This window comes from Oncorhynchus clarkii, chromosome 1, assembly GCF_045791955.1.
Source record: "Oncorhynchus clarkii lewisi isolate Uvic-CL-2024 chromosome 1, UVic_Ocla_1.0, whole genome shotgun sequence".
NCBI classification, from domain to species: domain Eukaryota; kingdom Metazoa; phylum Chordata; class Actinopteri; order Salmoniformes; family Salmonidae; genus Oncorhynchus; species Oncorhynchus clarkii.
In genome coordinates this window covers 31,544,119-31,572,117 of record NC_092147.1, presented here as the reverse complement: position 1 = coordinate 31,572,117, position 27,999 = coordinate 31,544,119, and the positions used below count along the sequence as shown (strand labels likewise).

General features: G+C 44.3%; 1 protein-coding gene across 3 annotated transcripts; it reads left to right on the top strand.

Moving 5' to 3' along the window:
• Window positions 1-54: 54 nt before the first annotated feature.
• Window positions 55-22,088, top strand: LOC139405823 (protein FAM107B-like). Of its 3 annotated transcripts, none has more exons than XM_071148269.1 (4): window positions 55-249; window positions 14,270-14,444; window positions 16,270-16,426; window positions 20,095-22,088. In XM_071148269.1, exons 2-4 carry the CDS (start codon window positions 14,317-14,319, stop codon window positions 20,212-20,214), a joined length of 405 nt encoding a protein of 134 aa, XP_071004370.1. In that variant the 5' UTR covers window positions 55-249; window positions 14,270-14,316; the 3' UTR covers window positions 20,215-22,088. The 3 variants fall into 3 exon arrangements, with proteins under 3 accessions (XP_071004370.1, XP_071004377.1, XP_071004362.1); XM_071148276.1 differs by having other exon boundaries at window positions 72-253; window positions 20,095-21,128; XM_071148261.1 differs by having other exon boundaries at window positions 110-663; window positions 20,095-21,220.
• The last annotated feature ends 5,911 nt before the right edge of the window (window positions 22,089-27,999 follow it).

Genomic DNA, 27,999 nt, shown 5'->3' with positions numbered 1-27,999 from the left:
GCAGAAAGAGAAAGAGAGGAGGAGCATGACATCATATTGGCCCGCCCATCCGGCATTCATTTAAATGTTCTATGGGTCGAATGTGTATGTAGGGCAGTTGAACAGTTTCATAGAAGCACAAAATCAGATTCGCAGACACACCTAAACGGAGAAGTGAACTGGAGAAGCACTGATGAGGCTCAAAACCACTTTGCCCTTTTAATTATTTAACTAGTCGACTTGGAGAAGTAGCGTCGGGATCGATTTTAGGTAGGTATGTGTATGTTTTCGTTTTGTCTGTCTGTTTCAGTTGTGTCTGTTTCATGAGCGCACACACAAAGCAGCGTGTGTGCTTTGGCTATAGCCTATCCATCGGGCCGCGTGTAGTGCCCGATTTAATCATCTAGATTTGTTTGATTTTCTTGAAACAACGCCGCCCTGATAAGAAGTGTTCAATTTGAGGCTATAGAAACGGAGATATTGCGAAACAGAAACTCGGGAGTCATTGTTGCTTTAAAAGCGCATATTGTTTCGCTAACGGGACAGTGAAGAAAGAAGCAGAAGAGATTCAGAATAAGACCGTTGTTTCGCCCATCTGACCGTTGTTTCGCCCACCTCCAATCAATCCAGTCATTATCAACTTCAGGACTTTAACCAATGAGTTTATGGAACCTGTTGGAGAAAGTAAGATGCCCTAGACTTATTGAAATCGTATGAATCAATGTGTGTGTGTGTGTGTGTGAGTGATTTATTTAACTATTTGACTTAATATACACATTGTCACTGAAGTGGGCTACCTACATCATCTTAGTTGCCTTTTGTTAGTTTTGAGTTGGATAGCTGAGGTCTGAGTAAACAATTGGGTATGAGATTGTATCAGTGTGTACAGCATAGACAGGCAGTGATGAATCACTCTGTTCTGCAGGTCTGGACCACATGGCCCTAGTCTTCTCTGACACACTGACCTTTCACTGTCAACCACAGAGACATGACACTCCTGGTGTGTGTGTGTGTGTACCCTATGTTTTGTGTCTGTGACATTTGATCTTTTATGCAATCAGACTTGTCCCTGTGGTCAGTTATAGCCAAGGGTTCTAACGACTGATAGCTAGCTACCTTTGTCAAACTTTAACTACACTCAACCCAGATATCTCATATGTACTAGACAGATCTGTAGCATAGCCCAGTGGGTACAGGAGAGAGATTCCACCTTGAAGGCTGTAAAGTATTATATTCACAGATAGTAGTTGGAGTATACATGCATTCGGAACTCAGAACTAAATCTTGCTTGCAATGCCAAAAGTTTGTGTAAGTTATTGGGTCAGAGAGGAAATCATTGTCTTGAGTAATTTCTCAGAACTTCACTTTCAGTAATCAACTACCGGAGAGTGGTGGAAGAGAGGAGATGAGAGCTGAGTGAAAGAGAGCTGCAGTACATGTAAATAAGAAATACAGAATATGAATGTGTAAATTGCACAGAGTTGAGAGTGAGTGAGGATGAGGGGAAAGGCCCAACACGTGGTAGTCATTTAGAAATGAATTTACTGAATGCTTTACATCTGTTTTCTGATCTTTGAACTGCCCTTCCCTTTCTCTCTTTTCTCTATCTCACTCTCTCCACCTCCTGGCCCTGCTCTTTCTCTGTTCATCATGCCCCCCCCAACACACACACACACACACACTGGTAGGGGGTTCTCCATATCATCATCCCCAGTGATTATCAAGGATATACTCTACATTACCAACTGCAGCATGCAGGAATACCCCACAAACAAATGTTGCTCTCAGGTATGCTGAAATGGAGTGTGTCCTTGTCTCAGGTATTGTGAATGGACTATGGCAGTAGGGCAGTTACAGGTGCCTTTTTCCTTTTGGATGCAATTTGATACATTCCTTAAAATGCACATGTGTGTGTTTAGGGTCCTCTATATACATCAGTCATTGTGTAATGTCTCTGTGCAGTAGGAGTAGGACATCCATGTTCATTAGTCAGCAGACTGACCTGAGCCCCAGACATACAGCCCATGCTGCACACTTACCTCCATGTCCCTCTCTCGCTTGCTCTTATTTAATTTCCCGTGTCCTTCTGTTTGATGTGATTTTCGATTGCATTGATGTCAATGTGGTTAGAGGGACAATCCATATGATTTGTATTTATGAGCAGGAATGTATACCGTGTTGCTTCTCTATGTCTTCATCTGTGTTTGTGTAGACTCTCTGAGTAGGAGTGCTGATGATCTAGGATTAGTTTCTCCTTTTAGATCATAATGAATACAATTATATGTACAGGTAGGAACCTGACCCTAGATCAGAACTCCTACTCTGATACGCTTTGTGGATATGGGTAATATACTGACAGACGCTACACAGAATATACAGACAGGAAGTTTAAACCAATGAATTTACATGAATAACGTACACTGTAAAAACCACAGGCTACACTGTAAACCTATTAATCCTATAAACTCTGCATGTGCAAGGTGTCTGTGCAATGAGGGAGAAATAGACTACATGAACAAAAGTACAGTATGTGGACATGTGCTTGACGAACATCTCATTCAAAAATCATGGGCATTAATGGAGTTGGTCCCCCTTTGCTGCTATAACCGCCTCCACTTTTCTGGGAAAGCTTTCCACTAGATGGTAGAACATTGCTGCGAAGGCTTGCTTCCATTCAGCCACAAGAGGTCGGGCACTGGTGTTGGGCGATTAGGCCTGGCTCGCAGTCGGCGTTCCAATTCATCCCAAAGGTGTTGATGTCAGGGCTCTGTGCAGGCCAGTCAAGTTCTTCTACATCGATCTCGACAAACCATTGTTGTATGGCCCTCGCTTTGTGCACTAGGGCATTGTCATTGTCATGCTGAAACAGGAAAGGGCCTTCCCCAAACTGTTGCCACAAAGTTGGATGCACAGGATTGTCTAGAATGTCATTGTTTGCAGTAGCGTTAAGATTTCCCTTCACTGGAACTAAGGGGCCTAGCCCGAACCATGAAAAACAGTCCCAGACCATTATTCCTCCTCCACCAAACTTTACAGTTGGCACTATGCATTTGGGAAGGTAGTGTTCTCCTGGCATCTGCCAACCCAGATTTGTCTGTTGGACTGCCAGAGGATGAAGCGTGATTCTTCTCTCCAGAGAACGCGTTTCCACTGCTCAGGAGTCCAATGCCGGCGAGCTTTACACCACTCCAGCTGATACTTGGCATTACGCATGTTGATCTTAGGCTTGTGTGCGGCTGCTCGTCCATGGAAACCCATTTCATAAAGCTCCCGCCGAACAGTTCTTGTGCTGACATTGCTTCCGGAGGCAGTTTGGAACTCTGTAGTGAGTGCTGCAACCAACGGCAGATGATTTTTACGCTCTTCAGCACTCGGCGGTCCGGTTCTGTGAGCTTGTGTGGCCTACCACTTCGTGGCTGAGCCGTTGTTTCTCCTAGACGTTTCCACTTCGCAATAACAGCACTTAGAGTTGACTGAGGCAGCTCTAGCAGGGCAGAAATTTGATGAACTGACTTGTTGAAAGGTGGCCTCCTATGACGGTGCCACGTTGAAAATCACTGAGCTCTTCAGTAATGCCATTCTACTGCCAATGTTTGTCTATGGAGATTGCATGGCTGTGCTCAATTTGATACACCTGTCAGTCGAAATGGCTGAATCCACTAATTTGAAGCGGTCACCAATACACATTATTGCTGCACAGCTCCGGTATTGAGGTTTGAGGGGGCATGGTCTCTCCCCTTCCCTAATCACCTATACCATTGATACCCATTGACTTCCAGTCATTGTGCTAATGTTAGTTAGCAATTGCGCTAGTCAGCAACTTCCTTCAAACTGCACACGGAGACATAAAAATGGTATCTATGAGTTTATCTGACTCTGGGGAAGTAGATAAAGGGCCTCTGCCAAAATCCCGAAGTATCCCTTTAATCACAAACAGGTTTTTAATGTTACATATTAATACACTACCTCTATGAAAATGTTTTATGGCAAGGAACAAACACACAGCTTCTCTATGGCTCGGCATTGATTTCCCTTCATTGTACCAGGAGCCTCAATCAGAATAAAGTACCATTACTGAACAGGCCACTCTGTATTTCACAAATTGATTTTACACACACACACACACAAGACTAAAAGCACCCCTCCCTACAGTAAGAGTGCTTGTTGGGTTAAAGTATACAGGAGATGGGGAGTCTGAGCTACATGAATTGGATTAAAACCTCCTGGCTGAATCCCGACATGATCCTGTCTTATTAGTAACACAGACACAGACAGTCTCTGTTCAGAATGGAGGTACATTACTGTAGTCTTTGAGGTCAGTCAGAGTAGGCCAACTAACTGTCCATACTTATTATAATGGGGAAGAGTTCCAGTGCCATAATTGATAAATAGCTTGTTGACAAAAGGATAGGGAAAACATTTTTTTGTCTGTGTATTGTGTGTTGCTATGTGACAGCTCCTAATTTGTGCTGCAATTTAGACAACGTAACACAAAAGAGAACAAAGACTATATATGATAACTATTAGTGTTTTTGGGTCACCTGGTTGTTTGGTGTTCTGTGTGTGTTTATTGTCTCTGTCCGTCTGTCTTTATCTGTAACGGTAGTCTGTCGTGTTGCTAACGGTAACAGTAAAAAAAATATAAATAAATTCCAGCAGTATGTAAACAAAACGCACCTAATCCACCCTACCGTCTTAGCTCACCACTGGCCTCAGCCAATAAGAGCGATGCAAGTGTCTGACTGTCTGTTCTAACTGTTTGTGTGACTGTTGTAGTAAAGTCCTTCCTCCTGGCAGTGGTGTCTGAAATACAGTGAAGAGATATGGTTGGTCAGATATACCTTGAGCATTCCTATGTTAGCATGTGTTGGTGCCAACTGTGAGCGTGTATATCTGGCTCATAGAGCAGCCATTGTGTCAGGGGGACAGGAGAGCGGGACAGTTGTCTCCCCAAACTGCCCCCTCTACCCCAACCCCATCACTTTATTTTGTGGGGGAGGTGTCCAGGTGTGTGTGTGTGTGTATATATCTGCTTAGATTTTCACTTGTCTGGAGGACAGGTGTTTGGTTACCCAGCCATCTGTATCTCACTCCTCTACCATCCTCTGTTCGGAGGTGTGTGGCTATGGTCATGCTCCAGTATTAGAATAGTTCTGTAGGTTCATCACATTCCTATGGCGTGACTCAAACTGATGTCTCTGCCTTTTCAATGAGCTCCATTCACTCCATAATCTATCACCCTGCCTGTCACAACGTGTGTGAGTGAGTGATAACACAAGCCTCTGCTTTAAAGGCAACTCTTAACAAAGAGGCAGGAACATGACTTCACTTTTTTTCCAACCAGTTTACAGTGAGGGAAAAAAGTATTTGATCCCCTGCTGATTTTGTACGTTTTCCCACTGACAAAGAAATGATCAATAATTTTAATGGTAGGTTTATTTGAACAGTGAGAGACAGAATAACAACAACAAAAATCCAGAAAAATGCATGTCAAAGATGTTATAAATTGATTTGCATTTTAATGAGGGAAATAAGTATTTGACCCCTCTGCAAAACATGACTTTGTACTTGGTGGCAAAACCCTTGTTGGCAATCAGAGGTCAGACGTTTCTTGTAGTTGGCCACCAGGTTTGCACACATCTCAGGAGGGATTTTGTCCCACTCCTCTTTGCAGATCTTCTCCAAGTCATTAAGGTTCCGAGGCTGACATTTCCCAACTCGAACCTTCAGCTCCCTCCACAGATTTTCTATGGGATTAAGGTCTGGAGACTGGCTAGGCCACTCCAGGACCTTAATGTGCTTCTTCTTGAGCCACTCCTTTGTAGCCTTGGCCGTGTGTTTTGGGTCATTGTCATGCTGGAATACCCATCCACGACCCATTTTCAATGCCCTGGCTGAGAGGAGGTACTCACCCAAGATTTGACGGTACATGGCCCCGTCCATCGTCCCTTTGATGCGGTGAAGTTGTCCTGTCCCCTTAGCAGAAAAACACCCCCAAAGCATGATGTTTCCACCCCCATGTTTCACAGTAGGTATGGTGTTGTTTGGATGCAACTCAGCATTCCTCCTCCTCCAAACACGGCGAGTTGAGTTGATGCCAAAGAACTCCATTTTGGTCTCATCTGACCACAACACTTTCACCCAGTTGTCCTCTGAATCATTCAGATGTTCATTGGCAAACTTCAGATGGACATGTACAGGGGCAAAAAAGTATTTAGTCAGCCACCAATTGTGCAAGTTCTCCTACTTAAAGATGAGAGAGGCCTGTAATTTTCATCATAGGTACACTTCAACTATGACAGACAAAATGAGAAAAAAAAATCCAGAAAATCACATTGTAGGATTTTTAATGAATTTATTTGCAAATTATGGTGGAAAATTAGTATAATAAGACCAGTCGTCCTGGTCCCTTTGAAGAAAAACAGCCCCAAAGCATGATGTTTCCACCCCCATGTTTCACAGTAGGTATGGTGTTCTTTGGATGCAACTCAGCATTCTTTGTCCTCCAAACACAACGAGTTGAGTTTTTACCAAAAAGTTATATTTTGGTGTCATATGGTCAGATGAAATTCTCCCAATCTTCTTCTGGATCATCCAAATGCTCTCTAGCAAACTTCAGACGGGCCTGGACATCTACAGGCTTAAGCAGGGTCCCCTTGCTTCTGGCACGTCTGGCACTGCAGGATTTGAGTCCCTGGCGGCGTAGTTGCTCACCGTTCTTGTGATAATTTTGACCCCACGGGGTGAGATCTTGCGTGGAGCCCCAGATCAAGGGAGATTATCAGTGGTCTTGTATGTCTTCCATTTCCTAATAATTGCTCCCACAGTTGATTTCTTCAAACCAAGCTGCTTACCTATTGCAGATTCAGTCTTCCCAGCCTGGTGCAGGTCTACAATTTTGTTTCTGGTGTCCTTTGACAGCTCTTTGGTCTTGGCCATAGTGGAGTTTGGAGTGTGACTGTTTGAGGTTGTGGACAGGTGTCTTTTATACTGATAACAAGTTCAAACAGGTGCCATTAATACAGGTAACGAGTGGAGGACAGAGGAGCCTCTTAAAGTAGAAGTTACAGGTCTGTGAGAGCCAGAAATCTTGCTTGTTTGTAGGTGACCAAATACTTATTTTACACCATAATTTGCAAATAAATTCATTAAAAATCCTATAATGTGATATTCTGGAAATGTTTTTCTCATTTTGTCTGTCATAGGTACACTTCAACTATGATGAAAATTACAGGCCTCATCTTTTTAAGTGGGAGAACTTGCACAATTGGTGGCTGACTAAATACTTTTTTGCCCCACTGTATGTGCTTTCTTGAGCAGGGGGACCTTGCGGGCGCTGCAGGATTTCAGTCCTTCATGGCGTAGTGTGTTACCAATTGTTTTCTTGGTGACTATGGTCCCAGCTGCCTTGAGATCATTGACAAGATCCTCCTGTGTAGTTCTGGGCTGATTCCTCACCGTTCTCATGATCATTGCAACTCCACGAGGTGAGATCTTGCATAGAGCCCCTGGCCGAGGGAGATTGACAGTTCTTTTGTGTTTCTTCCATTTGTGAATAATCACACCAACTGTTGTCACCTTCTCACCAAGCTGCTTGGCGAATTTCTTGTAGCCCATTCCAGCCTTGCGTAGGTCTACAATTTTGACCCTGACATCCTTGGAGAGCTTGGCCATGGTGGAGAGTTTGGAATCTGATTGATTGCTTCTGTGGACAGGTGTCTTTTATACAGGTATCAAGCTGAGATTAGGAGCACTCCCTTTAAGAGTGTGTCCAACTTAGACAGGCTACTGCTCGTGGCTAAATACCACACTCGGTGCCTCAGAATATCTGAGCTTAACTAAGAACAGACGGTTTGTCTTCCGAGGCTTCAGAGAGACATTTGGTTTTAATGTAGAACTGGGACTGGTGAGTTAGTTAGTTTGTTAGTTAGGTTGGTTAGTTAGTTACTTAGTATGAGACAACGCTCCTGTCAACAGGAAATTGTGAAAGAGTACACAGAAAGTGGAGCCATCTCTCTGTACAGTGTGCAGATTGCCGCACAGGAAGAGGTCTGGGTGTGGCACAGAGAGGGAGAGAACATCTCTCTGCAGATTGGTTTCTGTACAAAGCTATCTATCCTAACTCAATACGCTCGTAACTGATTCAGCCCTCTTATGAGTAGGCTTATATTGAATACATTTTATGAGCAAGTATACTATCATGTGCTGTTCACTGCCCGTGTGTACCATGTAGTGAGTTAAGTGCTTAGGTCATGGTTGGGAAATCCTGTTGCTGCAGTTTTCTTCCCAGGAAACACCAGTTTGCACATGCTGCAGGTGACAAGAACTGTGTGTTTGAGAACACAGACATTCTCTGTGCCGTAGACATGATTGTTGTTGTGTGTCTCCTGGCTGGTAGCTGTAATGATCTCTCAGCATTAGGCTGACACTGATAGGATGTGTGTTGCACTTTTTCACTATTCCCTGTGGAATGACGTCCGGGCTGAATAGAGTTCACAAACGTTCCATTTTGGGTGTTTCAGTATTTCTAATGTTAGAGGACTCTGACACAGATCATGACTCACACGACTCCCGCTGTCGTGACTCACGCTGCTCTATGTGGGTGTGTATCCTGAGAAACATTTGATTGTGTATAGGCCCCCACCCTACTTTGAAACTGGGGAGGGGTGTTTCCCAGCAATCATTCAGGGCTGAGACCCTAGAATTCTCTGCTATTCTCGCTCTAGGACAGGAAATACAAACCAGACCGCAGCCCCCCGAAACTCATTCTAGGTGGATGTGCTGAGTGAGAAACAACATCTGCACTGCTAAACATCACTGGTCCACATATAACTCTTTCTCCACCACCTCCTCATCCCTCCATCCGCCTCTGTCAGTTAGAAGGCTGTATATCTCTTTTTTAATCAGGGATTTCTTCATGACTAAGTGTGTTGTGGGGGGGGGCAGGGGGTCATATGGTAAAGCAGGCCGCCAGCTGGTCTCTCTAATGAGGACATCGGCACCACATGGACGAAGAGGAAGGGTTTTATAATCTCTTACTTTCTTTCAACCTATGACCTCGCACGAAGCAAGTGTCCCCACGCCTCATTCTTTGAGTCTTTTGGTCTGAATCATCTCAACTTCTTTTCAATTGTAATATTTTTTTCCTCCATCACCATGGAGACCAGTCATCACTCTCACCATCATAGACACAAGGCCAACAACAGGAAGTGGATGTGTGCGTGTGTTTAGCTGTTAGTTCATGCAGTCCCAGTGAAGGACAATCTGTTCTGATGCAGTAGCCCTGTGCAGTGCCAAGACTGTCATTCAATTAACTCTAATGCAGCCTGATAGTGTAGACTCAGTGACTCTCTCTCACTCACACACACACACACACACCTACTTTATACAAGCTCAGTCACTCCATCCCTTCCTCTCTCTCTTACTACTTATAAATGCAAACACAAGTGAACACCCTTGAGAAAGTACTCACCCATTAGTTCACTCACTGATTGTAATGAATGGGCTAGTTCCACTCTCTTTCTCTCAATGTCTCTATCTCTGTTAATTTTGACCTTTCACCCCTCTCTCCCGCCCCCTGGTTTCCCAGTGTGCCTTACACACAGCATAACGTAGAGGTTGTGGGAGGGTTCTACATGGAAAGAGTAAACAAGAAGATGCATAACAAGGTTTTATTCCTCTTCTCTCTGTGTATGTCAGTGTCATCTGACCATGTAGCAGTGTTTTTGTAGAGTATTAGTTCCTCTGTAGTGAGGTTGTCAGGTCTGACTGGAGAATCACACACTTGCCATCTGGTTCCTACACCTATAAACATGAAAGAGCTGCTTTAATGGGGATGCCTGGAATAGCAGGAAGTACACTTCTAAAAAGTCCTCTACACACACGCTCACACTGCTGAATGCTGTTTATTTCTTTCAGCCTAAAATCATATTTCGGTCATGGTGTTGACAGATGCTGTATGTCCCACAGGATAAGATGGGAGGGCATGTGTGTTTTACACTCTCTCTCGCTCTCTTTCTGTCTTTTGCTCTCTGTGACAGTATTGTAGTGAGAAAGTCTTGTGGCAGCATGTCACACCCGTGCCCTGCACGCCCAAGACTGCCGTGCAGCTCCCCAGGACTGCCACGCAGAGAAGCACGATATTGAACTTCACTCAACTTTCTGAAGTTTTCCCTGTTAACACAATCAACATTTACCTTTTTTCCTGTGGCAATTGTGATCGAATCAACACAATATTAGCCACTTTCAATGCAACATACCGAAACAAAACAAACTATGCAAGAGATTTTGTTGTAGGCAGAACTCATCAGTAGGATTCTATTTCATTGACGGGGACGACTCAGGCCATACCCATACTCTACACAGACCGGTGCAGCATATCCAATCAGAGCTCTATTAGAACTATATGCAAATAGACCATTGCCATATATGGGTCTGTGCAATTTACTTTGAACTGAACTGTGTTTACAGCATGAGCAGTCGTGAGTAGATGCGCTTGTTTTAAGATCAAAGTGAGAGCTGCATGTAGCCACGTAGGCACATTTTGTTCATATCCTTTGCTAGTTAGTGCATTATTAGCCCAGTTATAGAAGTTAGCAATTGCTTCCTACAAGAGCCCAAAACGTGTACATTTCCAGACATATTTGAAAAGCGAGTCAGGTAAAGATTTTATTTTTTTGTCTTAAGGGGCAGTGTTGTATTTTGAGACAGTCTAGAATAAGCTAAGTAGCCAATAGAGGGTAGCATAATTTGCCTGATTCGCTGTAATAATAGTATGGGAGTAATAATGTAATTTATTTTGTGGTTTCTTGCATCAAACATGTTCAGTCCCCTCATTGTCAGAAGGACAAGTGGATAAACAGGTTCATGTCAAGCCCTGCATTTTTTTCTTCTAAACTCTCATGGAATGCAGGCCTACACTGAGCATTACACATTGCTACTGTAGGCTGAATGATAGAACAGCTATTTCCATGCATTATGGAATGCATTTTCTCCATTGTTTTTCATGGTAGGCCACTCTGGTAGGCCTATATTATGATCAAATGGCAACAGTAGCCTCCTTGACCACTGTTAAAACAGTAACTTAAAGCGAGTACAGCCTCAGTGGTCACATTTAAAAGCGCACTGGACGTTGCACTGAATTTTCACAACTTTAAAGTTTGCGCTCAGCGCTCTGTCCCAGGCAAGAAGGGAGAGGACATGTCTCCACACTCTAAAATGGCTTCCTTCCCTTGTATCCTCTCTAAAACACAGGTAGATTTCCAGCACTATGTTTTCATCATGGCAGATAATTGATCATGAAGAAAAGGAGATGAGGTGGGGAAGCCATTTTAGAATATGAGATACAGCCCGTCTGGGACTAGCCTGGGCCCTTTAAACTCCCAATGTCACTTACTCTTCCCCTGGGGCAAAGAGGAAGTGGCACCAGATGTGTTAAGCAAACGGATGATTTCTCAATACCCCCAGCCTGGTTGCTCCACTACCCCCTGCTGCTCACACTAAAGGGTATTGCTTTTGATATACTCAGCAGCAACACGCCAATACAGACATGCACACACACACACAGTGTGCCCTGTTTACATGTATTGTATATCCACCTATCACGCCTACACTGACACTCTTGCACACTCACACCCACACACTCACACTAACATAGACACACTCTCACACATGCCCACCCACCACTTATGCTGCTGCCATACTGTTTACTATTATTATTATTATTATTATTAGCATGATAAATAATAATAATATCAGTCACTTTCTCCTAATCCCTGCCTACATGAGAGAGATGTTTCTCTTATTATCCACCTCTTTTCTGCCTCCCATAATGAGATCTACATCTGGCCCTCGCCAGAGAAAAAGATCAGTCAAAACGTGAGAGAGATGTTTCTCTTATTATCCACCTCTTTGTTATGCAACTGGCTCTTTGTTCGTCTCTGGGGTGTGAGGCAGCGGTGACCTCTAATGTTGAGATGTAAACATTACAGCTCTCCTCAGTGGCCCCCTTCACCAACCGCCCCCTAGTGAGTAAGAATGACGATCATAATCAATAAGTTTAGATAGCTGGTAAGTTAGTCTAACGGCCAGCTAACTTACCAATCTAAAAATTGTTAGCTGACATTGCTAATTGAGTGACTGTGTCAGTGACTGACATAACAAGAAAAACTACTGATGCACAACCACAGTTCTAAATCACACCTTGTGTATTCTACTATTCTAACTATCAACAGTAAATTGAGAACCTGTCCGTACTGTATTACAGCTCCATGCTCGCCGTTTCCCAGCGTTGTTGTTTCTTCAACACAGGTCTACACGCAGACTAGAAATGCACTTAATAAAGTTTCCAATTAAGTAAAAAAAAACGGTATGTAGCCTAGCATGCCTATGTCTCAGATGACATGTTTTGGGCCCTGTAGCCTAGCATGCCTGTGTCTCAGATGACATGTTTTGGGCCCTGTAGCCTAGCATGCCTGTGTCTCAGATGACATGTTTTGGGCCCTGTAGCCTAGCATGCCTATGTCTCAGATGACATGTTTTGGGCCCTGTAGCCTAGCATGCCTGTGTCTCAGATGACATGTTTTGGGCCCTGTAGCCTACGCTGCATGATGATGATGAACAAATCATGAGAATACTTCTTATGTCAGGCTATGAAATCTTACCACTACCTAAGTAATCTACACACAGTTATAAAATCCCATTTTGGTGTTTTTGGCCTACTTACAAAAGCCATTCATAAATGCACCTATTCTTGGAATGTGCTAATTATACTCCTGGCTGACCTTTAATCTCTGAGAAAGGGACGAGCTTTGTCATTAAAGTTATTTCCAGGTCAATAGATAAAATATGAACTGTGTGTGTGTGAGGGGACGCCGTGTACAGGTAATAGCACATTTCATCATAGTTCATTCCAACCATCCGCTTTGCTCTAACCTCAGTAGGACAGCTGCGCACACAGGGAACACAGCAGTAGTGAATCTCTCCTCCCCTGTCTAGTGTTCAAATTGAGCTATTTAAGTGGGAAGTCTGTTAGCTTATTCTGACTTTAAATCAACAGTTGAGATGGCTACTATGAAGAATACTAGTCTTCCCTCACCTACTGCAGAGTAAATTGGAGAACCTTTGTTAGATTTCCCAATGTCTAGATATTTGTTATGCTTTATTATGCTTAAATGTGTTACCGGTTAAAGTAACGTTTTATAATGAAAGGACAATGGGTGGGATTTTTGCATATGCAGTGTGTTTTGTTATTGTTATGCAGACTGTCTGTGTCGTGATAACTCTTCATATGGTTTTCATGCAAAGTACAATAAGAAGATTTGGTATGATAATATGGAATTGTCTCCAGGGAGAAATGGTCTTAAATAAACATGCTGTATATATTATCCATACATTTTACATTCATTTGGTGGCTGCAGGAAATTGTACTCTGATCTATATAGATGATCAAATCTATGTAGGACTAATGGAAATGTGTAACCTATTTGGATATTCAAATCAGTTTGTGAGAAATTTAGAATAGGTAATGGGACTACTCCCTATTTAAGTTGATAGCTGATTATCTTAGGGACTGTATTGTATGTCTGTAATCAAGTAATTCCATCTCTGGATGACATTTTAAATGTAGTATATCCATATAAAGGTGATATTTTGATGGATATAGGCTTGTTGGTGCCAGCAGTATCTGTGAGCAGAGCCAGCTCTAGCCTTTTGGGGGACCGAAGCGAGATTTGGTTGGGGGGCCCCTCACCTTGTGGCACAACATTTTAGTGGCCCCCGTTTTGACAGAATAATTTTTTGTTTTAAAGCATATTTTCTGTAATTCTACACATTTTCTAATCACTTAGTCATTCTCATGCAGATATATTATTAGCATGACATATCAAAATCAATGGGGTCCCCCTGGGGGTCAGGGCCCTTTGGCAGGTACCCTATGTGCCCGGCCGGTCTTCTGCAGTTAGGTGACAGCTTATGTCACTTATGCTTGGAACCAGCCCTGCCTGTGAGAGTCTCTATGCAGATGTTTTCCTCATTCTGGAGAATAGAACATTCCTCTAGTGGAATGGAATGATTATGTAACTCCAACCTCTCAGTAGTGAGGGTTGGAATGTCTCGGTGCATTAAACAGATGGATGTCTCGATAGCATCCAGAGCTGAAGCCTGATTTTGACATGTTTGTGTGAAAGAGAGCTGGTATAGTTGACCATTACAGTGTGTAAATGAATCCATGAATTGAGATGTATAATAAATGACTAATAACATATTGAATCCCGTCTTCTCCCCTCATCAGATCGGTGTGTGGACCCAGGTCTGTCTCTGTCTCGGGGCAGGAGTGTGATGGCTGAGCCGGACTATCTGGAGGGGGACTGTGAGGAGATGATCAAACCGAAGAAGCTGTTGAACCCAGTCAAGGGCTCCAGAAACCACCAAGACCTCCATCGAGAACTCATGATGAACCAGAAGATGTAAGGGGACTGGGAACAACACTGGGGCAACACACACTTCTCTTCCTTCTCCTGTTTCTACTACATTTTATTTCCCAGCTGTCTTTCCCCTGATCCTCGTCTTAATCGAGAGGGCAACGGTAACATTTCTATTCATACAACACCCGTTTATCTTCCTTTTGACTGACTCACCCAGGGCAGATCACTGTGTTGTGGTAGAAATACATCCTGGCTCAGACCGTGGATGGATGAGATCCAAGCCATTCATGAGGTTGACATGAACAGTATATAACCCTGGCGTTCAACTCTGCACACAGAGGTTCAAAGGTTTATCCTTGCCTACCGTTTGATTGTGTTGATTTCCATCTATTGGTTAAGGTTAGGGTTGAGGGTTGAGTCAGCTGATCCTGAATCTGTTAGAAGTTTGTGACTGCGTGCTAATGCAGCGTGTTGCTATGCTATGACAGTGCATTGGGGATACCCCTGTGGGAGATGCATAACAGTACTGCCATGTAAACCTTAATGCATGAAACTTTTAATATGAGTTATTATATAAAACCTTTAGTTCCTTCTACTGTCTCAGAATTATTACATATCAACTTGTACTTACTGCATGTAAAGGTTCCTACTGCCCCAATAGTATTATAGCAGTACAATCACAACCATCTTTTTTACAATCTAAAACGTATGTTTCCAGTGAACAGTTCTGCACTTGAGTGGGTGGGTAGAATAAATGGATGGATCTCGGCGAATTGAGAGAACCAATCTTGCCAAAAATATTTTTGTAATACCTTGAGTTGCCACTTGGGAAAATGCAAGTTACAGAATGGACCGTGGCTGCAATTCACACTGGTTATGCGTGTGTGCTTGCATGCATGACTGTGTGTGGCTTTGATTCACACCATCAGTGCTGAGGCTCAAAGGGTGTCTTTTCCCTCTCACTCTGAATGGACAGATGCTCAAAACCTTGTGGTGTGTGTGTGTGAGTGTGTGTGTGTGTATGTATTTATGTATGTATAAACACAGTGTGTACTGTTGACAGCTGTACATCACTGTGTCTGGCCTGTTAGCACGCTGCACAGAACCATGTGCATTATGGACATGAACACAGCTCTGGAGTATGAAGGATGGGAAGAAAGGAGAGGGGTGAAAGGATGTGAGGGGGAACTTGAGAGGATTTTTTTACATTTGGTTTAAAGTGGATTAGTCATGGTGGTGGTGATGATGAGAGCCAGGGATGGTAAGGAACGTTCTGTAAGGAGGATTAGGGAAAGGTGGATACCTAGTCAGTTCCACAACCGAATGCATTCTACTTCTTTGAATCAGAGCGGTGCGTGGAGCTGCCTTAATCAACTTCCACGTCATCAGAGCCCAGGGAGCAGTACTTGTTGGGGGTTAACTGCCTTGCTCAAGGATAGAACGGACGATTATTACTAGTTGCCGGCTCAGGGATTCGAACCAGCGACTGTTCGGTTACTGGCCCAATGCTCTTAACCAGTCTTAACCAATCAGTCTCTTACTCTTCCCTAACTACCTATGTTCTAACTGTAACACAAACACACTATTATGATGCAGTTACTTATTAGATAACTAGCTGACTACAGGGGTGGCTGAAGTCTGTGTTTATGTCATGGCAGTAGGCAGAGACATTTTGAAATCATAAAACTCCCAACTCAACACAGGTGCATAACAACAAAATGGAAACGCCTGTTTCATCAATGTCATGTCTATCAGTAAGGGGACTGCTCAAGTCACTTCTCAGAATTTGGAGTAAAATAAAGGGAGAATTATATTATGAAAGAGGATGTTTGTACTAACAGCTCCTGCGATTGGTTGTTTCTCCTAGGGGCCTAGCTCCCCAGAACAAGCCAGAGCTCCAGAAGGTTCTGGAGCTGAGGAAGCGAGAGCAGGTTCTCAAGGCCCAGAGGGAGGAGCAGGAGGCCCACACCAAAAGGAGCGACCTGGAGATAGAATTAATGAAGAGACAACAGAAACTAGAACAGGTAAACACACATTCACACACACATGCCTCTGCACACACACACACACTGTGATACTTACACACACCCAACACTGTAAACCTACAGGTAACTGCCAATATAATGGAAACACTTGAGTAAATGAGGGATACAACGTATACTGAAAGCAGGTTATTCCACACAGGTGATTCCTGAGTTAAATAAAGGACCAATGCAGCCGTTTTTATCTGGGTAACAAATATACTGTGATTTAAATATATATTTAAATATACATTGAGAATACAGTGTTCGGAAAGTATTCAGACCTTGACTTTTTCCAAAATGTATTACGTTACAGCCTTAATCTAAAATTAAATTTAAAAAAACAAATCCTCATCAATCTACACATAACACACCATAATGACAAAGTGAAAACAGTTTTTCAGAATTTTTTGCAAATGTATTACTAATAAAAAACAGACCCTTTGCTTTGAGACTCGCAATTTAGCTTTGGTATATCCTGTTTCCATTGATCAGCCTTAAGATGTTTCTACAACTTGATTGGAGTCCACATGTGGTCAATTCAATTGATTTGACATGATTTGGAAAGACACACACCTGTCTATATAAGATCCCACAGTTGACAGTGCATGTCATAACAAAACCAAGCCATGGGGTTGAAGGAATTATCCATAGAGCTCTGATACAGGATTGTGTCGAGGTACAGATCTGGGGGAGGGTACCAAAAAATGTATGCAGCATTAAAGGTCCCCAAGAACACAGTGGCCTCAATCATTCTTAAATGGAAGACGTTTGGAACCCCCAAGACTCTTCCTAGAGCTGGCTGCCCGGCCAAACTGAGCAATCAGGGGAGAAGGGCCTTGGTCAGGGAGGTAACCAAGAACCGCGAGGTCACGCTGAGAGAGCTCTAGAGTTCCTCTGTGGAATCTTCCAGAAGGACAACCATCTCTGCAGCACTCCACCAATCAAGCCTTTATGGTAGAGTGGCCTGATGGGAGCCACTCCTCAGTAAAAGGCACATGACAGCCCACTTGGAGTTTACCAAAAGGCACCTAAAGGACTCTGACCATGAGAAACAAGATTCTCTGGTCTTAAGAAACCAAGATTTAACTCTTTGGCCTGAATGCCAAGCGTCAAGGCTTCAGGAAAGCTGGCACCATCCCTACATTGAAGCATGGTGGTGGCAGCATCATGCTGTAGGAATGATTTTCAGCAGCAGGGACTGGGAGACTAGTCAGGATCGAGGGAAAGATGAACGGAGCAAAGTACAGAGATATTCTTGATGAAGACCTGCTCCAAAGCGCTCAGGACCTCAGACTGGGGGCGACGGTTCACCTTCCAACGAGACAACGACCCTAAACACACAGCCAAGTCAATAAAGGACTGGCTTCGGAACCAGTGGCCCAGCCAGAGCCCGGACTTGAACATGATCTAACATCTCTAGAGAGACCTGAAAATAGGTGTGCAGTGACGCTCCCCATCCAACCTGACAGAGCTCAAGAGGATCTGCACAGAAAATGGGAGAAACTCCTCAAATTATAGGTGTGCCAAGCTTGTAGAGCCATTCCCAAGAAGACTCGAGGCTGTAATCGCGGCCAAAGGTGCTTTAACAAAGTACTGAGTAAAGGGTCTGAATACTTATAATAAAAAAATGAAATTATATTTATTGCAGAAATGTCTAAATCCCTGTTTTGCTGGGTGAGCCATGTGAGTGAGAGGTGCTTGGGAGCACACAGACGGGACAAGGGATATATAATGATTATATTCAGCCCAAGAGCACAACGGCCACTGGCCACAGAAGGCATGGACTTTTTTAGGGGACATTACTGCCACGCAAAGGGGATGCCACCGGGAAATTTGAGGCATTACCAAGTACTTGTCAAATTGTGAATGAGAGACTGATGAAGTGTGTGCAGCCTGCGCAAAAAAAACTAAGCAGAGCTCATGACTTCATTAGTTGCATCATGCAGCCTTGTACAAATCAAAACATATAGCCCAACATTTGTATCGCATCTAAAGTTACATTAATAACTCTAAATTAAGCATATAGCAGGACTTGTTTCTTTGTTAACTGCTCAACACAGAGTAGCCGACTGTATGCACTCCCTCAAATCGTTTGGAGACAATATCCTTTCTATTTTTTTCAGCTATGTTCAAATGTATTCTTGATACTGTTTGTTTCTAAATAGAGTAAAAACTCACCAATGATTAGTAAAGCTCAAACCAAGTTTATTTACTCAATGGGTCAAACAGCTGAAAGACTAAGACATGTTTCCTCCACACAAGTGTGTATAGATAGATAGATCTATCTCCCTCCCAATTTGGGTGAGGTATCCTCCTTCCCTCAACATTACATCTTTATTGCTAGGTAGGAATTTAAGTGATGCAGACAATAAACTGTTCCTTCTCCCTTAATGTGACCTGACCCTGGCCCCCATTCCTCACTAATCCACATCTCTCCACCTTTATCAGTGACTGCAACCATGTGATTGCCTTCCCATTACTCAATACATTCCAAGCTTAATTGCCTCCACCATATACATTCCTCCTACAGTCAAAAGTAACAGTCAGTATCTGGTGTGGCCACCAACTGCAAGCACTGCAGTGCATCTCCTCCTCATGGACTGCATCAGATTTGCCAGTTCTTGCTGTGAGATGTTACCCCACTCTTCCACCAAGGCAGCTGCAAGTTCCCGGACATTTCTGGAGGGAATGGCCCAAGCCCTCACCCTCCGATCCAACAAGGGTACCACATGAGGGAGGAGGATGTCTTCCCTGTAACGCATAGCGTTGAGATTGCCTGCAATGACAACAGGATCAGTCCGATGATGCTGTGACACGCCGCCCCAGACCATGACGGACCCTCCACCTCCAAATCGATCCTGCTCCAGAGTACAGGCCTCTGTAACTCTCATTCCTTCGACGATAAACGCGAATCCGACCATTACCCCTGGTGAGACAAAACCGCGACTCGTCAGTGAAGAGCACTTTTTCCAGTCCTGTCTGGTCCAGCGACGGTGGGTTTGTGCCTATAGGCGACGTTGTTGCTGGTGATGTCTGGTGAAGACCTGCCTTACAACAGGCCTACAAGCCCTCAGTCCAGCCTCTCTCAGCCTATTGCGGACAGTCTGAGCAATGATGGAGCGATTGTACATTCCTGGTGTAACTTGGGCAGTTGTTGCCATCTTGTACCTGTCGATCCTGTGTAGGTGTTACACGTGGTCTGCCACTGCGAGGGAAATCATGTCCGTCCTGTCTCCCTGTAGCGCTGTCTTAGGCGTCTCACAGTATGGACATAGCTATTTATTGACCTGGCCACATCTGCAGTCCGTATGCCTTCTTGCAGCATGCCTAAGGCACGTTCACACAGATGAGCAGGGACCCTGGGCATCTTTATGTGTTTTTCAGAGTCAGTAGAAAGGCCTCTTTAGTGTCCTAAGTTTTCATAACTATGACCTTATTTGTCTACCGTCTGTAAGCTGTTAGTGTCTCAACAACCGTTCCACGGGTGCATGTTCATTAATTGTTTATGGTTCATTGAACAAGCATGGGAAACTGTTTAATGCCTTTTCTATGAAGATTTTTGAAAGATCGGGTCCTGAACAAGGGAAGTTTCTTTTTTTGTTGAGTTTACAAGCTAAAATGTACTTGTACTAATATTTAACCTAACATACTTCTCTATCTGTGTTTAGCTGGAGTTGGACCAGCAGAAGGATGAGGAGGAGCAGGAGAACACCCCTGAGTTTGTGAAGATGAAGAGCAATCTTAGGAGGACCAAGCAGGAGGCTAATGGGGAGGAACGTACCACTTAGGGGCCCATGGGGGGGGGGGGGGATGTTTGAGAGAGAAGGAGAGGGCAACTGTGTACATAGAGGTATGTTTGTGTGTTTGTGCAGAGTCTATGGCACATGTCACCTGAGGTGGAATTCACTTCCTGATTCAGATTTTTCTGACCCTGTTGAGAAAGACTACAGACAATTGTGTCTGTCTACTAAATACCAACAGTACTACAGACCTCTTTGTCTGTCTGCTACAGCACTCACCACAGGCAGTGACCAAGGAAACTTAACCACGTCAGCTTCTCTCACCAACAGACCGACTTTGCAGAGAAGAGAATCCCCTATAGACTACAGACTGCTTTGTCTGCCTGCTGTAGTACTCACATCAGCATCTCCACTCAACACACAGACAGAGAGGAGACTTAACATGGACACAAAACACGGAACATGCTACACATGGACAGTCAGCCAGTCTTCTTGGAAGCCTGATGCAGGGACAAACAGAACCCACACATTCCCTCTCTCCTGTCTGCTCCTCTCTCTCCGGCCACAGAAAGTTCTCCTTCTGTTATTGTTGTCGTTGTTTTCATTTTCAGAACCCAGAATAGTAAAGCGGACACTGGATGGACTCTTAAAACTGTGTTTTGTAAAAATGCCAAATTAATGTGCTGTTATTTATGTTTGTTTGTAGCATTTTAGCCCCATGTAGTGAGACATCTGTTTAGTTTTACAGCTCAATGTGTGGAACCTGAGCAGGACAGGACGAGTGTTTGTGTGAAAAAACACCCAGGTTACTTTTTTATTTTTTATCTCCAACATACCACTTCTTCAGCTAATGCTATTTGAAGCAATACTAGAACCCCTTTCAAGTGTGAGACTTTTCTTTCTATAATTATAATGGTTTCTATAATTGTTTTTTTGTATGAATAAAAGTGACATTAAATCAGTGGTGGTGGTTGGAATAATTGTTCTTCCTCTGTCAACCATGGTTACCTGCAAGGAAACACGTGGCGTCATCATTGCTTAGCAAAAAAAAAAACGCTTCACTGGCAAGGATACTGCTGACAGTAAGATTGCATCTAAATCAAACATTTATCGGATCATCAAGAACTTCAAGGAGAGCGGTTCAATTGTTGTGAAGGCTTCAGGGCGCCCAAGAAAGTCCAGCAAGCGCAAGGACCGTTTCCTAAAGTTGATTCAGCTGCGGGATCGGGGCACCACCAGTACAGAGCTTGCTCTGGAATGTCAGCAGGCAGGTGTGAGTGCATCTACACGCACAGTGAGGCAAAGACTTTTGGAGGATGGCCTGGGGTCAAGAAGGGCAGCAAAGAAGCCACTTCTCTCCAGGAAAAACATCAGGGACAGACTGATATTCTGCAAAAGGTACAGGGATTGGACTGCTGAGGACTGGGGTAAAGTAATTTTCTTTGAACCCCCTTTGTTTGGGGGAAAAAAGCTTGTCCGGAGAAGACGAGGTAAGTGCTACCATCAGTCCTGTGTCATGCCAACAATAAAGCATCCTGAGACCATGTGTGGGGTTGCTTCTCAGACAAGGGAGTGGGCTAACTCACAATTTTGCCTAAACACAGCCATGAATAAAGAATGGTACCAACACATCCTCCAAGAGCAACTTCTCCCAAACATCCAGGAACAGATGTTTTCCAGCATGATGGAGCACCTTGCCATAAGGCAAAAGTAACTAAGTGGCTCGGGGAACAAAACATCGATATTTTGGGTCCATGGCCAGGAAACTCCCCAGACCTTAATCCCATTGAGGATGTGGCCCAGAAGTTAATTGACAGCATGCCAGGGCGGATTGCAGAGGGCTTGAAAAAGAAGGGTCAATACTGCAAATATTGACTCTTTGCATCAACTTCATGTAGTTATCAATAAAAGCCTTTGACACTTATGAAATGCTTGTTATTATACTTCAGTATTCCATAGTAACATCTGACAATATCTAAAGACACTGAAGCAGCAAATTTCGTGGAAGTTCATATTTGTCATTCTCAAAACTTTTGGCCACGACTAGGATTTCCAGGTCAGTTTAGCAGTAAACTTCTAGATATGGTTAGCTAGCTAACTAGCTTGCTAACCTAGCCAATGAAATGTGTGTTTTGTGAGGGAGAGACAAAGTCATATAAATTATGCTAGTTACTACCCCTGGTAATTTGGCCAAATAACTGTGTGTGAGAGAAATAGTAATAGAAATTATGGTTGACACTTTCCCTGATCATTTGGTCAGATAAGTGTGTCTGTGTGTACAGTAGGTGACATGTCCATGTTCGCTATCTAATAACTATAGTTATACTAGGTGATGGTTTGGCTTATGTACTCATGGCTATGTAGAAGAAGACTGTAGGAGGGAATGGAGAGGACTCACGGACAGGTATCAGAGCGAGGGGCAGAGAAAGATGATGTCCGGGTCAGCAGCTTCAGGCGCTTCTGCTACATTTTCTATTTTCTGGATCCATTTATTGTGCCTAGGGCAACAAGTGGAAATTTTACAGCCAGACTCTCCAACGTTATCTGTAAGTGCGACCACTTCCTTCACCGGTGCAGCTAGACAGTCTACGTCATCTTCAGTATGTCCACCACCGGTGCAGAGTGACCCTCTACGTCATCTTCAGTATGTCCACCACCGGTGCAGAGTGACCCTCTACGTCATCTTCAGTATGTCCACCACCGGTGCAGAGTGACCCTCTACGTCATCTTCAGTATGTCCACCACCGGTGCAGAGTGACCCTCTACGTCATCTTCAGTATGTCCACCACCGGTGCAGAGTGACCCTCTACGTCATCTTCAGTATGTCCACCACCGGTGCAGAGTGACCCTCTACGTCATCTTCAGTATGTCCACCACCGGTGCAGCGTGACCCTCTGCGTCATCTTCAGTATGTCCACCACCGGTGCAGCGTGACCCTCTACGTCATCTTCAGTATGTCCACCACCGGTGCAGCGTGACCCTCTACGTCATCTTCAGTATGTCCACCACCGGTGCAGAGTGACCCTCTACGTCATCTTCAGTATGTCCACCACCGGTGCAGCGTGACCCTCTACGTCATCTTCAGTATGTCCACCACCGGTGCAGCGTGACCCTCTACGTCATCTTCAGTATGTCCACCACCGGTGCAGCGTGACCCTCTGTCATCTTCAGTATGTCCACCACCGGTGCAGAGTGGCCCTCTACGTCATCTTCAGTATGTCCACCACCGGTGCAGCGTGACCCTCTGTCATCTTCAGTATGTCCACCACCGGTGCAGCGTGACCCTCTACGTCATCTTCAGTATGTTCACCACCGGTGCAGAGTGACCCTCTACGTCATCTTCAGTATGTCCACCACCGGTGCAGCGTGACCCTCTGCGTCATCTTCAGTATGTCCACCACCGGTGCAGCGTGACCCTCTACGTCATCTTCAGTATGTCCACCACCGGTGCAGCGTGACCCTCTACGTCATCTTCAGTATGTCCACCACCGGTGCAGAGTGACCCTCTACGTCATCTTCAGTATGTCCACCACCGGTGCAGCGTGACCCTCTACGTCATCTTCAGTATGTCCACCACCGGTGCAGCGTGACCCTCTACGTCATCTTCAGTATGTCCACCACCGGTGCAGCGTGACCCTCTGTCATCTTCAGTATGTCCACCACCGGTGCAGAGTGGCCCTCTACGTCATCTTCAGTATGTCCACCACCGGTGCAGCGTGACCCTCTACGTCATCTTCAGTATGTCCACCACCGGTGCAGCGTGACCCTCTACGTCATCTTCAGTATGTCCACCACCGGTGCAGCGTGACCCTCTACGTCATCTTCAGTATGTCCACCACCGGTGCAGCGTGACCCTCTACGTCATCTTCATGTATGTCCACCACCGGTGCAGAGTGACCCTCTACGTCATCTTCATGTATGTCCACCACCGGTGCAGAGTGACCCTCTACGTCATCTTCAGTATGTCCACCACCGGTGCAGAGTGACCCTCTACGTCATCTTCATGTATGTCCACCACCGGTGCAGAGTGACCCTCTACGTCATCTTCAGTATGTCCACCACCGGTGCAGAGTGGCCCTCTACGTCATCTTCATGTATGTCCACCACCGGTGCAGAGTGACCCTCTACGTCATCTTCAGTATGTCCACCACCGGTGCAGCGTGACCCTCTACGTCATCTTCAGTATGTCCACCACCGGTGCAGCGACCCTCTACGTCATCTTCAGTATGTCCACCACCGGTGCGGAGTGACCCTCTACGTCATCTTCAGTATGTCCACCACCGGTGCAGAGTGACCCTCTACGTCATCTTCAGTATGTCCACCACCGGTGCAGAGTGACCCTCTACGTCATCTTCAGTATGTCCACCACCGGTGCAGCGTGACCCTCTGTCATCTTCAGTATGTTTTTTTTTTTTACACGTACATACATGCACGCACACACACACACACACACACACACACCCCTTTCAATAATGCACATACCAGTCATGTTCTTTCCTGTACTTTCTCCTGTAATGTTTTTAATTTCATTTGTTTCTTAGTATCTCAATTAGATCTGCAAAGGTGTACAGAGGAAAGAGTAAGACCAGATGAAAGTAAAAACCCAATCTCTTCCTAATTCATTTTTTTTGTCCACCTGCATTTTGTTGTCAGGCCAGTGAAGATGGTGGAAAACTGTACTAATTGCATTTACCCTAGATTACCCTTTCCCATTGTTATCAACCTAACTGTATGTCGTATAACCTTAATTAGAGCTCCTGCTCACCTGATGTACCATGCCAGGTACATATAATACTGATGTTCGAGGGAAGAGGTTACAGTGTGGTCTTTACTCTCAAATGCACTTAATGACTTACAAATGAAGAGAGCCAATGAGACATTAAATAATCTGAGGAATTTTATTTTATCAACAATGGTGGATGTTTCTTTAAAATAACCTTCACTCCACCGCATGCTGCCATGGGACTTCACCTGCTGGCCATGAGAAGTGTGGTCAGCTTCTCCCTCACCTGGAGTGCCTGTCTGCGGTCGTTGTTAGTGACCATTTGGCAGTTGGGGAAAGACAGGTGGAAATCCCACCTCTCCAGGAACTCAGCAGCTGGCCCTCCAGTTTTTTTTTGATTACGTGACATACACTAAGGCATTGTTAGAAGAATAGATGGTTGAAGTTCAATTCATGATTAATATACCGTAATTCACCAATACATTTCTTGGTAGTCCAAAAAATATTCCTATCAGGTTGTAAAACACAGCTGGCCTGGTACATTGTTTGCTGCCTCTGTTTGGAAGGCACTGTTTCCGTTTCAATGACTCAATGTTTTGGACAAAAACGGACGATGTGTCAAACTAGAAAGGGCAATGATCACAAGTCAGTCATAACGTGGCTAATATGCTACATGTAGCTTATCTATGTATGTAGTAGCAAGCTTAAAACAGAGCCTAACATTAGCTAGCTAGCCGCTAGGTGGACTTCATGTCATTGGAGGAGTGGGTTAGTGAGTGACTTTTTCCCTTATCGCTTTTCGGGGACTACAAAACTAGTGATGCACATGTCATTAGATAGCAAGAAATGTGAAAAGATTTGCTAGCTAGCTAGTTAGCATATCTCTTGCATTTGCAAATTCACTCTGGCTAGCTATCTACTATTGTCTGAGTGGGCCAGAGCGCAGAATAATTTATGAACGCGCAAGATGTGCTGAATATGGCCGGTGTAAGTAAATGTAGGCAAAAAAAAAGCAATTGTTAATCACGAATGGTCTATATAAAAATGGTCAGTGAGGTGTTCTGTCATTTGTGTCTGGAAGTAGCTAGCAAGCTAGCCAACTTTAGCCAGTTAGCATGTGTGCTTTGTTGGGACAACGCATAAATTGGCAGGCAAACTGCAGAAGGGCGAGCAGGATAATCCCCATCGGTTGTCAATGCAATTTTGAAGGCCAACAAAAGCTGAAAAGGTTTGAGAGGGTAAATATATTGTTCCTTAATTATATTTGAGCTCATCTTGCTCTGGCTAGCTTTAGTTGTTTATCTTGCTGTTGTTGATGTTCACATAGGGAAAGATAGCCTACCTTTTTAAGGTTGTTTGATCACTAGGACTGTCAATTTCCCAAATGTAAGAGTGGTATTTAGCTACATATTTGCAGAAATCCATTCAAGTGTATTTTGTGGCTTTTGCCTAATGCGAAGTGTTAGTGTTCAAATACTGGAGAGTTGAGACCAAATCACGGACGCTGGACAGAGTGAATTTCAGTTGTAACAAAAGACAGTTTTAATGAGTCAGAGATATCTTGTCCCGCAGTTTTACGTGCACGGACCTAGTTCACATAACTCGGCAAGGAGCCAGGTGAAAAAGAGACCTATACAATGGTTACATACATTTTTATACATAGAATAAAGTAGGTGGAGTCTTGTCGTTTCGGTCTTCTTGACTGGTCGGAGGGTTGGAGGCGGGCCTTGCTCTAGCCAGAGCGGGCCCCATTGGTGCACAGCAAAAGTTCTTTGCTCTTGGGACCGGCCAGTTAGAGGGAGATGAGATGTGTGTTTATATAAGGAAGAGGGGGTCAGTCTTATGGCTGGGTGTATGTGTTCTTACGACGGAATGTCTTTGTTTATATGAGCTATGTGTATGAATATTTATATAACAGAAGTAAGGAACTAAAGTCGAGCTGTTGCAATTGCCTGTGAACACACAGTACAGTTTGAAGTGAATGATGACAGGCCATTGTGGCAAATTTATTGTTGGCATATACAGTGCATTCGGATTAGTATTCATACCCCTAGACTTTTTCCACATTTTGTTACATTACAGCCTTATTCTAAAATGGAATAAATTGTTTATTTTCCTCATCTACACAAAATAATGACCAAGAAAAAACAGGATTTCATATTTTTTTGCCACAAAAAAACATCAATATCACATTTACAGTACATGCGTTTTCAGACCCTTTACTCAATACTTTGTTTAAAGCACCTATGGCAGTGATTACAGCCTTTAGTCTTCTTGGGTATGACGTTACAAGCTTGGCAAACCTGTATTTTGGGAGTTTTTCCCATTCTTCTCTACAGATCCTCTCAAGCTTTGTCAGGTTGGATGGGGAGCATCGCTGCACAGCTATTTTCAGGTCACTCCAGAGATTTTCGAATGGGTTCAAGTCCGGGCTCTGGCTGGGCCACTCAAGGACATTCAGAGACTTGTCCCCAAGCCATTCCTGCGTTGTCTTGGCTGTGTGCTTAGGGTCGTTGTCCTGTTGTAAGGTCCTGTTGTAACCTTGGCCCCAGGCTGAGGTCCTAAGTGCTCTGGAGCAGGTTTTCATCAAGGATCTCTCTGTACTTTGCTCCGATTATCTTTCCCTCGATCCTGACTAGTCTCCCAGTCCCTGCCGCTGAAAAACGTCCCAGCAGGATGATGCTGCTACCACCATGCTTCACCATAGGGATGGCGCCAGGTTTCCTTCAGATGTGACGCTTGTCATTCAGGCCAAAGAGTTCTATCTTGGTTTCATGAGACCAGAGAATCTTGTTTCTCATGTTCTGAGAGTCCTTTAGGTGCCTTTTGGCAAACTACAAGTGGGCTGTAATGTGACTTTTATTGAGGAGTGGCTTCTGTTTGGCCACACTATCATAAAGGCCTGATTGGTGGAGTGCTTTGGAGATGTGTGTGCTTCTGGAAGGTACTCCCATTTCCCCAGAATAACTCTGGAGCTCAGTCAGATTGGCCATCGGGTTCTTGGTCACCTCCCTGACCAAGGTCCTTCCACTGATTGATCCGTTTGGCTGGGCGGAAAGCTTGATTGAGGAAGAGTCTTGGTGGTTCTAAACTTCTTCCATTTAAAAATG